The sequence below is a fragment of the Furipterus horrens genome, unplaced genomic scaffold (genome assembly GCF_987537825.1).
Source record: "Furipterus horrens unplaced genomic scaffold, mFurHor1.1.pri manual_scaffold_5, whole genome shotgun sequence".
Lineage (NCBI taxonomy): Eukaryota > Metazoa > Chordata > Mammalia > Chiroptera > Furipteridae > Furipterus > Furipterus horrens.
In genome coordinates, this window is record NW_028327175.1 from 117,816,575 (window position 1) to 117,828,576 (window position 12,002).

Genomic DNA, 12,002 nt, shown 5'->3' on the forward strand with positions numbered 1-12,002 from the left:
CCAGAAGCACTGCAGTGGTTCTGGTCCTGCAGCCTGACTCAGAAATCCACTCCCTGGCTTCTCTCTCTGTAAACACACCAGCTCAGCCCTGGCCAGGTAGCTCAGTTGGTTAGAGCATCATCCTGCTATGCCAAGGTTGCAGGTTTGATCCTCAGTCAGAGCACAAACAAGAAGCAACCAATGAATGCATAAATAAGTGGAACAAGAAATTGATGTTTCTCTCTCTCTCTCTAAAAATCAATCAATAAATAAAAATTTAAATATATCAGCCCCGACCAGTGTGGCTCAGTTGATTGGGCATCGTCCCGCAAAGCAAAAGGTTGTCGGTTCAATTCCCAGCCAGGGCACATGCCTAGGCTACGGGTTCAGTACCTGGTCGGGGCACATTCAAAAGGCAACCAATTGATGTTTCTCACATCAATATTTTTCTCCCTCTCTTTCTCCTTCCCTTCCCCTCTATCTAAAGAATAGGTAAGTATTTTTAAAAATAAAATATAATAAAAATAATAATATATTAAACGTACCAGCCCAGCCATGAGCCACTCAGTACCACACCCCTCCCCACCTCTGCTGCCCTGCGTGACCTGCCAAGAATTCTATGCAAGCTTATGGAATCTGCCTCCTCCAAGTCCACCTAGCCCATAGGAGACCCGGCTACTGCCCCTTACAAAATCAGTCTCTCTCTTGTCACCTTCCTTTCTCCATATTAACCATCTCAGACTCCCTTCATCCAGGGTTTTCAGGCCACTCACCTTTCCTGAGCTTGCTCACTCTTAGGACCAGGACTAAAATGTCTTTTAGATATTGTCTGACCAACATTCTGACCAACTCAGGATACACTAAAACTTTCACTTCCTTTGTTGTACTCACAATATTCCTATCTGTGCAAACCAAGCCACAATAAAACAGAGGCTGAGCTTGTAGACTATCCCAGCCTTAGGCCTGTTTATTCACATGACCAGTGGCTCAGCCACATCTCACCTTTCTGTACCTATACAGGCAACTTTATGAATGCCTTGGTAATGTGCAGCTTGCACGTTTCAGATGAGCTGCTGAGGATATAGTGGTCACTCTCCCCCTTAGCAGATCTGCATTTGCTAGGTGTGAGGTGCACATCTCCCCTGCCACCCCAGGTCATTCATACAAATGCTATGCAAGGCTAAAGCAGAACCCTTGAAGGAAGTGATTTAATGATAACTTCCCACTCTGTCCACCCGACGTCAGGAGAGAGCCTGGAAATAGTTGGCTGAAATAAATGTGCCCATGTCTGTAAGGCCACTTGAAACCACTGACCACACAACTCTCCCCAAAAGACACTGAGACACGTGTGCCTTAAACTGTTCTCTGTGAAACCATACTCTTTCCTGATACTCTTCTATTTTCCCTTCCCCTGAATCTGTAATAAGAGGACAAGCAAGTATGCACTTTTTTTTTTTTTTTTTAAGCATGCATTCCTGTAAACCACTACAAACCCTTTCTCAGATCTGCTAGAAAAGCCTAATCCCTTTGCTTCCCACCTCCATATATGATTGTTCCCTCAGGGTTGTGCCCAAGGAATCTCCAGAGGCTTCCCCAAACTAAGATGAAAACTAATCCCCTTAAGTGGTATATTAGTTCATTGGCAAAGGTAGCTGTCAACCCAGCTCCTAGAAAGAGCCAAATCAGGTTTCTAAACAGCTCAGATGCATCTCTTCAGTAGCCCAACTGAGACAAACCTACCTCTTCAAATTTCTTCATTTTTGCAACTTCAGAGATCTGCCCTATCACCCGAATGCGATTGTTGAGGCCACATTCAACACTCAGTTCCTAGAGAAGGTAAAAGAAGGAAAAGGGGCCCGTACTCAGGCAACAGGTCTCCTTAACTGCCAATCACTGAGCACCCTAAGAACTGTACTGAATTTCCTACTCTGGAGACTTGCAGCAGACCTTTCAGAAATCAGGAATTACCAGTTTACTATTCCATCTTAGTTGAGTGAGGACAGACTTTTTTTTCCCCACCACTGCATGTATTTTTTCTTTTTTGAGATAACATTCACATCACATGAAACTCACCACTTTAAACCAAATAATTCATTTTTTTGAATTTTACAATGCTTGTAACCAATGAATGTTACAGAACATTTTCATTACCTCAAAAGGAAGCCTCATAAACTTTAGCAGTCACTCCCCCTTACTTCCTCCACCAAGGTCCTGGCAAATGCTTTCTGTCTCCATGGGTTTTCCTATTCTTAATGTTTCATATAAATGGAGTCATACATTATGTGGGCCTTTGTGATTGGTTTTTTTCTCTTAGCATGTTTTCAAGGTTCATCCATGTTGTAGCATGTATCAGTGCTTTGTCCTTTTTTTGACAAGTAATATTCCTTTATACGGATGCATTATATTTTGTTTATAGCTGATCCTTGAATAACACAGGGTTGAACTGTGAGGGTCCACAAACAAATGGATTTTAAAAACCTGCGTTTAGGAGACTTCCAGCCAACATGGAGGCCTAGACTAATACGCGCTGTCTCCCTCCACAACTAAAAAGGAATACATCTACCGCAAAACCAGAAATAACCAGAAGTTCCAGAAAATAAAGCTACATGGAAGTCCATCGTATGAAGTTATAAAGAAGTGGTGCTCGTCCGGACAGGTAGGAGGGGTGAAGCTGGAGCAGAGAGGTCAAGCTGTGCTGGCAGCAGCAGCTGCAGTGACAGCGGCAGGACGGCGGTAAGCACAGACACCCATATTTAAAGAGGCGAGAAACACCTGGGGAGCACCCCAGGCTGCAGACCAGACCCATAAGCTGAGCTCGCGATTCCAACGCTGGGGAAGGCAGAACCCCATTGCCTTGGACTGTGAAGGCCAGAGGGGGTGGGGATGAAGGAAGAAGCTCCTGGTCTCTCAATGGAGAATAAATGGCAAGAATCCACCTTGGACCTCCGTCCCCACACAAAATGCCACAGCGTGGTGAGACCGGTCATCCGGTAATGATGAGTGCACGGGGCTCCGCCCCCTGTAGCATAGGAGGTGCGACAGCCCCACCCAGGAAGCAAAGGTAAACACAAAACTCTCAGGATGGCAGAATTCATGATAGAAATCCCAGTGACGCAGCTGACCAGACAGCAAATACCTAATCTAATGGCTCAGCAGATAGGAAATCTTTCTGAGGCACAGTTCAGAGCTTTGGTTATAAGAATGCTTACAGACCTGACAGCAGATCTTAATCAAGATGAGGAAGGAATGAAGGCTAGTCCTGCTGAAATGAATGAAAACACATACGAAACTAGTGGTGAGGGCAAGAAAACCAGGGATCAAATTAACAAATCGGACCATAGGGAAGGAACAAAGTCAACCACTGCAGAAAGAAGAAACGAAAAGTGAGGAAAATGAGGAGAGGCTCAGAAACCTATGGGACAGCTATAAGTGGGCCAATATCCGAATCACAGGGTTGCCAGAAGGTGAAGAAGAAGAACTAGATATTGAAAAATTATGTGAAAAAATAATGAAGCAGAACTTCCCTAACTTGGGGAACGAAATAGACTTACGGGTCCAGGAAGCACAGAGAGGTCCAAAAAAACTGGACCCAGGGAGAACCACACCAAGACACATTATAATCAAAATGTCAAAAATTAAGGATAAAGAGAGAATCTTAAAAGCAGCAAGAGAGAAGAGAATTACGTACAAAGGGGTCCCAATAAGACTTATCAGCTGATTTCTCAAAGGAAATTCTGCAGGCAAGAAGGGACTGGCAAGAAATATTCAAAGGAATGAAAAGCAAAAACCTACAACCACGATTACTCTATCCAGCAAAGCTGTCATTCAGAATAGAAGGGCAGAGAAAGCGCTTCCAGGACAAAGTAAAACTGAAGGAGTTCATCAGATCCAAACCACTGTTACATGAGATGTTAAAGGGACTTGTTTAGGAGAAAGAGGATCAAAACCATGAACATTAAAATGAAAACTGTATCACAACAACCAACAACAGAAGCTAGGGAATTGAAGCAAAGGGAAACAAAGTAAGCAATGAGAGTGGCAAAAGAATTATAGGTATGGGGAACATTATGGGGGGAGGTCAGCAGGGAGGGGGGATGAGGGAAAGGGAGGGAAATGGTACAGGAATTAAGAAGCATAGTAGGAGAAAGTGGAGTAGATAGGAAGATGTTGAGAACTATATGCACAACCAATGGACATGGACTAAAGGGGGAGGACAACTGGAGGGAGTGGGATGACTGGGTGGAGGGGAACAAAGGGAAAAGAAATTGGGACAACTGTAACAGCATAATCAATAAAGCATATTTAAAAAACAAAAACCTGCATTTAAGGAGTCTTGACTTGGGGTGGTGAACACACAATACAATATATAGATGATGTATTACAGAACTGTACACCTGAAACCTACACAATAATATTAAACAATGTCACTCCAATAAATTCAATTAAAAAATAAATAAATTGAGTTTAAGTGGACCTGCGAAGTTCAAATTTGTGTTGCTTCAAGGGGCAACTCACCAGTTGAATATACGTTTTGGTTGTTTCTGAATGGGACACTTAAAAAGTGCAAAAACTCAACATTTATTTATAGGCAAAGCATGGTGTCAGGAATGCGGTAGGGGAATTCAAACAAAGACAAAAAATAAAGACTTCTCACAAGGACTCACAAGTTACTAGGTTACACCTGGCCATAAACCAAATCACCTGTGGAGACCATAGAATTCAGGTCTCATACTGTAAGATAGGTTTTCTTGCACCAACATCTGAATACTAACGCATGTGCCAAACTAAGTCACCACGATTCTGACTTCCTGAATCTCCAGAAAAGATACATAAGCTTCTGCGGTACTTGGACAGCAGCCCCATGCAGACTGTACCAGCAACCCATCTCACACAGAATTTGTTGACAAACCAAACCCAGCCTTCCCTGCACCTCCCAGGATGCTGAGAGGGAAGACACAGGCAGCTCACTCACTTTCAGGATTTCCGATGTGATGACAAACTCTGTCTGTCTGCCCTCTGCAGACCTGGGATTTGGTCTTGAAGTTCCCAGTCCCAAAAGAATCTTGAATTTCTCCTTCAAGCCTGAATCTTTGCTTGTTGGCTTGGCCATCGTGGGCTGGGACGCACCCGGGGACTCCTCTGCGCGGAGGAAACAGAGATCTCAGAAATAACACACACCTGCCCCTGCGGACCTCCCCCACCGGGAAACCTAGCTCTCTGATGGGAATTTTTCCCCCCAAAGCCCCTGGGGAGAACTCAACTGCAGCCACGTTGTCCTGGCCAGAAATAAACCTGGAGAACGTCAGGCCGCTGCCCCTGACTCAGTACATGGGGTGAGAGAGGGGAACTGGGGGTGAAGGGCAGTAGTCACAGGGCCCAGAAAGCCTTGATGTTACAAGCCATCTCCTCCATAAATGAAGGACTCTCGGAGGGGCTCCAGAAGCAGGGACCTCCTTTCACCCGCCATGACTTAAAACCAAGGAGTGCTTGGAGGTCCCGGGTCAGGCTAAGGTAGGTGGGTGCGGCCTAGACCCGGATCCGGGCCATCGCGGGGTTCGCCCCCGTCGCCTCATCACCAAGTAGGCCTGGCGCGGCTGCCTCCCCTCAGCCTCGTCGGGGTCGGATCACACAGCACTCTGGGGGTCTGGGCCGTCATCAGCGGTCAAGGAGCAGCAAGCCACTCAGTCCGAGCCGCGCCCGGTGCAGAAAAGGGAGCACACCCCCGGGTGCCGAGCTACCGCCGGAAGTACGCACTCCCGCAGCAGATGATCCAGGGCCGCCGCACGGCTTGCTGGAAGTTGTAGTTTGGGCTTGGCTTGGAGGAAAGACCGTGTGATTTCGAGTCACATGACACGGCCTCGCGGAGCGGCGGGAGGTGTAGTTCGCAGGAGTTCGGCATGAACTACGCGGGCCTGAGGATGGTGACTCGCAGCCAGAGCCGGAGACCTGGGTTTGGCCCGCGAGGGTGTGGGGAGGAGGCCGCGCCGACCCAAAAGGGAGAGGCATCTGCAGGTAGCGCCACGACCGGGCTGGGAAAAGGAAGGAGAGGAGGGGGGAACGGCAAGGGTCTGGGGTCCCGGGGTGCCCACTAGGGCTCCGAGCCGCGCAGGCTAGGACGAGAACGCCGGACACGGACGCCGAACGCGGCGGACCCATCAGCAGCGAGCCAGTTCCTGTCTCCACGTGCAGTTGGGTTCCCACCTAGCGCCCTGGGCACTGGAGGCAGGGGTCCACAGGAGCTGGTTCCAGGCACTCACACCTCCCCATGCCCTCGTCCTGAATAAGGACGTTTCCCCATCCCACTAGCCTGCCCTGAGATGTTCCATTTGTGCCAAGCTATCTGTGGGAAGACTGGCCCTGTTCTCATAACTGCTTACTGCTCAGAGAGGTCGGGTGCCCAAGAGACCCCTAGCCAGAAGTCCTCTCCCCTTGCTAGAGGGTGCCTCTGAGAGAAAGCAGGAAAGGGCAAGCCCTTCATTATGTTTATTCTGTAGGCATTAAGGACTTAAGTGCGTGCCTACCCCAGGACTGAGCAGTGAAGGAGCCTGGCCTCTGCAACTTGTCCTACTGTGATGTCTGCAGGATTGGCCAGAGGGGGATTCCCATAGGCACCCAAGGACCCCAGGGGTAGTCCAGAAAAGGAGACCCACTAGGACAGAAGCATGATGGGAAGAACTGGGGCTGGGGGAAATAGGCAGGTGTCAAGTCCAGCCAGGTAAGCAGTACAAGGAATAACAAATGAGCGCTTTTAAACAGGAAGTGACACAATCCAAATTTGGTCTTATAAAGTTCTTTCTGACAGTGTGGAGACTAGATTAGGGGGCATCATGTGGAGGCTGTTACCCGAGTTCTTGTGTGTTAACTTGGACTTGGTCGGGTGTGGGGGGCAGTGGCACAAGGAAGGCAGACCTGGAGTTCGTTTTACAGAGGCCAAATCACCCCCAGGTGTAGTAGATGATGGATGCTTATTGAAGGAATGAATGACGAGAGCTGAGAGAGCAGGTAGGGCAACACCTTATCCTTACCTGTGTCCCTCACTCAAGGGACTGAGTGGCATTTTTTTCAGAAGGAAGGAAAAGCTACCACTCTGTGAAGCATCAGCGAAAGGCACAAAGACTGAATGTGGCCTACGAGGCCTCAGATGGTGAGAAAGGGGAGGGGACCAAGCCGCCCAAGGTGCCAAGCTGGGAGCCTCAGGACTGGCAGCAGCAGCTGGCAAACATCCGCACCATGAGGAGTGGGAAGGATGCACCTGTGGACCAGCTGGGGGTTGAGCACTGCTATGATCCCAGAGTGCCCCCAAAGGTAGGCAGGGGCCGCATCTGCCTGGTAACCCCTTTTGAACAAGATGCTTATTTCTTTTCAGGGCTGTGGTGGGTCACAACCTGACAGCTGACAGCTCTTTGCTGGCACCACTCTGAGAAGATACACACCTGAGGCCCAGAACAATGGGCAGTATCATTTGCTTTATTACAGCCACTCAGCAGGACAGGGGTACCTGTGGCTTGGGGCTTCATGCTCTGACATCTGCCAGCATGGTGCTGGATCATAAGGGGTGTTCAGTAAGTTCGCTGATTGAGGGAGAATTTTTTTGCACTTCGGAGCCTGGTCCTTTGACCAACATGATTCTAATCCCAGCTCTGCCACCAGCTGACTTGGGTACATGCCTCTTTGGGCCTCAGTTTGCTTGTTTGGAAGATGGGTGTTAGGTTCATTCACGTAGCAACAATAACAGCCAATGGTTGCTGCACTGACATTGTGCCAAGTATAAGGCTGAGTGCACTGACAATTCATTTAAGCCTCACAGCAGGTGCTATTATTGTCCCCATGTTATAGATGAAAAGCAACCCCAGGCCACACCCCACACACCTCCCCCAATTGGCCAAGGTGGGTAGGAGACCGACATCCCATCTGTTCCCAGGTGGGTAAAGGGCTTGGCTAGGGCCTGGCCCACAGTGATCACCCAGGACCCATGACCATTTTGGTCCCTGTCATTGAGAGCAGGTGCAGAGGTACCAGGTGCTCCTGTCACTGATGCTCTCCAGCCAGACCAAAGATCAGGTGACAGCGGGTGCCATGAAGCGGCTGCAGGCCCGGGGCCTAACAGTGGACAGCATCCTGCAGACAGATGACATCACGCTAGGCAGACTCATCTACCCTGTGGGCTTCTGGAGGGTGAGCCCAGGCTGTGGCGACTGGGGCTGGGGTTACCACTGGCTTGGAAAAGACACCAGGTGGCTGAGGGGGGCTGTGGGGTGCAGGCCAGGTTGGACATTTCCGGCCACAGAGGCCTGGGTGTGAATTCTCACTGGAGTCCCCCACCCCTCTGAGCAGCTTACAGTGGGCCAGGCAGTGGGACCTCGAGTCTAGGCCCTGGAGTTCCTTGGCCTTTCCTGTTTGCAGCCCACCCCTTCCTTCCTCCACCTCCCCACCCAGCTGCCTGGCCCTTCCCTTTCTCACTGAGTCTGCCCACCCATCTTTCCCTTTGTTTACTCCAAGCCTCCCTGAAGTATGTCACCCCGCACCCTTCCAGAGTCCCAAGAGGCCACAGCACAGGGTTTCGGGTGGACAGATCTGGTGAAAGTAGCTGGGTGGGTGGGTGTGCCTGCTTCCCCTAGGCACTGGTGTGGATTGCAATGTGTCAGCTGGGTTTTAAATAGCCTTGTCTGCTCAGGCGCAGGATGGGAACCACCCAGCTGGCCTGGCAGCTAACAGGGAACCCCAGGCTCCAGCCTTCCTTCCTGAAGGTCCAGGTGCTGCTGAACCCAGCTCCTGGCATGGCTGGCCCTGTTTAGCCTATCTGGCCTCTGGGGGTAATAATGGGGCTGGGAGGAACCCGAGTTGGACTCTACAGACATGTTATTGGCCCAGACAGGTGTGAGGGAGGGGTCCATGCCTGCACTGAGCCTCCCTCAGGCTGTCTGCTGCCCTTGCTTCATTCCTACTTTATGGGGGGACAGGAACAAGCAGGTGCCTCTGAGTATGTCCCGAGCAGGTGACAAGCAGCTCTGGGCACCTCTGATTCTCCCTTGGGCCTTGTCCTCCCAGGTTGGACCCCACCTTCTACCTCCAAGACTGACTCCCCCATTCTCCCCGTCTTTCAGAACAAGGTGAAGTACATCAAGCAGACCAGTGCCATCCTGCAGCAGCACTATGATGGAGACATCCCAGCCTCTGTGGCAGAGCTGGTGGCACTGCCAGGTGTTGGGCCCAAAATGGCACACTTGGCCATGGCTGTGGCCTGGGGTACTGTGTCAGGCATTGGTGAGTGGCATGCTCCCATGAGGAGGGTGGGGCCAGCTCTGAGCTTGCTGACTGCTCTCAGGGTTCCCCACATCCTGTGACCCCAACTCAAGTCTCCTCATCCACAACTCAGTCCAAAGGGTCAGAAAGGTATTCCCAGCACTGAGATGAGTACTAACAGGAGAAGCTTCCATTTGCTGAGCACCTACTTTGTGCTGGGCTCTGGGAATGAACTCAAGGATGAACTTGGGGTCTGTGCTGCCTGAGAGAGAGACACATTGCACAGTCCTTACTAGTGCGGTAGAACCATGATGGGGGTATGCATCTGGGAAGACTTCCTGAGGAAGTGATAACTCAGCCAAGAACTGAAAGGTAAGGCGGTAGCAAGAGGACGAAGTGTGTTCCAGGCAGAAGAGCAACTGCAAAGTCACAAGGTGGGAGAGAAGGCCAGAAGCAGGAGTCTCTGGAATGAGCTTGGGGTGGCGTTGTGAACACAGGGGAACACAGTGAGAGGAGGAATGGGCTAGGAGGATTCGGGGGGAGCCCCTTCCTGGAATCCTTTTCCTGGGTCCGGGCCTGGCATCCTGGCATCAGACGATCACTGTGTGGAGACAGACTCTGGGTCAAGTACAGTGGCTGTTTCCTAAGGCTTTGTCCACAGAGTTGGGGCTTCTGAGGCCCTAGCAGCAGGCCCAGCCAGCCCAGAAACCAAGGCTTGACCTGTGATCTTTCTGTACTCCCCAACCCCATTGCTTCTCTGGGACTCATGCAGGGAGAGCTCGGAGCGGGTGGAGATACCCTTAGCTTCTGTAACGTGTGAAGCCTGCCCCTTGGGGTGGGGGCCCGTTTCTAGCCCTGCCCGTGAGTAGGAGGGCAGCTAGGGGTGGCAGCCCCAGAGAGCCAGAACCAGGTCAAGGTGGGGCTAGGGCAGAGCCTTCCCCAACTAGGGCTCCTGAATATTCCAGCCTCTTAGCAGATACTTGAGCTTATCAGGGCAGCTGCCCTTAGCTGCTCTTTTCCTGGAGTGGTCTGGCAGGACTGTGGTGAAGGGCCCCTGCTTACTGCCCTGACAAGACAGGGCTTTGGGAATAGCAGACACAGCAGACAGGAGCATCAGAATGTCATCCTTTCTGGTTGTTTGTGGGCCCTGTCACCCATAGGGAGACACAGGGAGAGTAGGAGTTGCCTCCCAGGGGCTTCCCCAGGAGAAACATCCTCGATGAGAAAGCTGATCCCAGCTCTGCCACCCCACCGTGGGCAAGGCATTGGCCTCTGAGCTTTGGCCAAAAAGCAGAGAAGTAGCTGCCCGCCTGGACCAGCCCACAGGAGGTGTGGTGTGGTGTGGTGTGTGGCCCGGCCCTAGGCTGGGCCTCTGGGTGACAGAGACCAGTCACCTCCATATTAAGAAAGAGAAAACTGAGCCTGGGGGACCCAGGGCTTGTTAGCAGGGGATGAAGCTGATGTAGGGACTGGCTTTCACTTTGACAAACAGGAGCAGGCAGGGACTGCAGGAGCTGGGCCGGGAGACCTGGGCGATATGGTGCCCAGGCTGAGCCCTGGGGTGACCTGTGAAGGGGAGCAGGGGCTGCGGTCCAGGTAGATAGGTAGATGACAGCCGTAACTGGCCTGGCTGTGCTTCCCACCTTGTCCTCTGTAGGCAGTGACCTCAGGCTGGCACCCACAGCCAGTGACTGGGCCAAGAGGCACTGTTCCCTGCACCCCAAATAAGGGCCCAAGTCCCCTGGGTTCTGGCTACAGCCTCTGCCCAGTAGTAGGGGTGGCTGGTACTCTGCAGTTCTGGGCCCTCCTCAGAAGCTCCATGTGGAAGGCCAGGGTGACTCACGGCCCTCCACCAACCTGGGTTAAGGGTGGGACCATGGGCAAGAATGGGGTGGTGTGCTATTGTGCCCCCTATTCACCTTGCCCTGTCTCCAAACAGCAGTGGACACACACGTGCACAGGATTGCCAACCGACTCAGGTGGACCAAGAAGGTGACCAAGTCCCCAGAGGAGACCCGTGCAGTCCTGGAGGAGTGGCTGCCCAGGTGTTGTAGCAGGGGCAGGACGGGGCTCCCCTCCTTCCCTCCCTCCCTCCTCTCCTCTGCATTAACTCACTTCCACCCCCACAGGGACCTGTGGAGTGAGATTAATGGACTGTTGGTGGGCTTTGGCCAGCAGATCTGTCTGCCTGTCCGACCACGATGCCAGGCCTGCCTCAACCAGGCCCTGTGCCCAGCTGCACAGGGACTCTGAAGGCCATGTCTGTTCTGCAACTTCGCTTGGGAGCTGTAGCCTATTCTTAATAAACTATGGGGTTCCGCAACAGTTGGGATCTGACTTCCACCCTTGGTAGGGTGCGTGAGCTTTGCGTTCCCGTAACTTGTCTGGAATGGGGCTGCCTTGCCTGGGAGGCCAGGATGTAGACGTGACAATCTGGACTGTGTACATTGGGGGTGGGGGTGTGCAGGAGCCCAGACTCAAGAGCTAGATCACGGAAGCCAGCTGTAGTCTGCTGCTGGGAAGCCTGCTGGGGATGCTGGAGGCCTAGGCTTCTTTCCTCCCTCAGCAGCTGGCTGGGGTCCCAGAAACTCCCCCTCTCCTGAATTCAGTACCTCCTGAGAACCTGGCCTCTACCAGGAGGCCCACCCCCAGTGCTTACAGAACCACCTCGCCTCCAGAAGAATACCAGGAGGCCCAGGCTATCTGCTACAAGGCATGAGGCCTGACCTTTGTGTACGGCTGGGAGGGGCGGGGGGCTGTACCGTGGAGTGTCAGTGGCC

At 51.8% G+C, this 12,002-nt stretch overlaps 2 protein-coding genes across 5 annotated transcripts in view; one reads left to right on the plus strand and one right to left on the minus strand.

Annotated features, from left to right (window-relative positions):
* The window catches only part of TSC2 (TSC complex subunit 2), a 36,857-nt gene extending 31,130 nt beyond the window's left edge, over nucleotides 1–5,727 (minus strand). Inside the window, exons 1-3 of the mRNA XM_090277241.1 lie at nucleotides 5,556–5,727; nucleotides 4,952–5,118; nucleotides 1,720–1,806 (exon numbers count right to left, since the gene is read on the minus strand). Of these exons, the coding sequence (XP_090133367.1) occupies nucleotides 1,720–1,806; nucleotides 4,952–5,089 (225 nt within the window). The 5' untranslated portion in view covers nucleotides 5,090–5,118; nucleotides 5,556–5,727. The remainder of the gene's footprint in view (nucleotides 1–1,719; nucleotides 1,807–4,951; nucleotides 5,119–5,555) is intronic.
* An 85-nt stretch (nucleotides 5,728–5,812) lies between these two features.
* Nucleotides 5,813–11,552, plus strand: NTHL1 (nth like DNA glycosylase 1). 4 transcript variants are annotated; one of them, XM_090277246.1, is made up of 6 exons: nucleotides 5,813–5,991; nucleotides 7,046–7,284; nucleotides 7,984–8,154; nucleotides 9,084–9,243; nucleotides 11,162–11,267; nucleotides 11,352–11,552. In XM_090277246.1, exons 1-6 carry the CDS (start codon nucleotides 5,877–5,879, stop codon nucleotides 11,473–11,475), a joined length of 915 nt encoding a protein of 304 aa, XP_090133372.1. In that variant the 5' UTR covers nucleotides 5,813–5,876; the 3' UTR covers nucleotides 11,476–11,552. The 4 variants fall into 4 exon arrangements, with proteins under 4 accessions (XP_090133372.1, XP_090133369.1, XP_090133371.1 ...); XM_090277243.1 differs by having other exon boundaries at nucleotides 7,049–7,284; XM_090277242.1 differs by having other exon boundaries at nucleotides 5,814–5,991; nucleotides 11,165–11,267.
* Nucleotides 11,553–12,002: the final 450 nt, after the last annotated feature.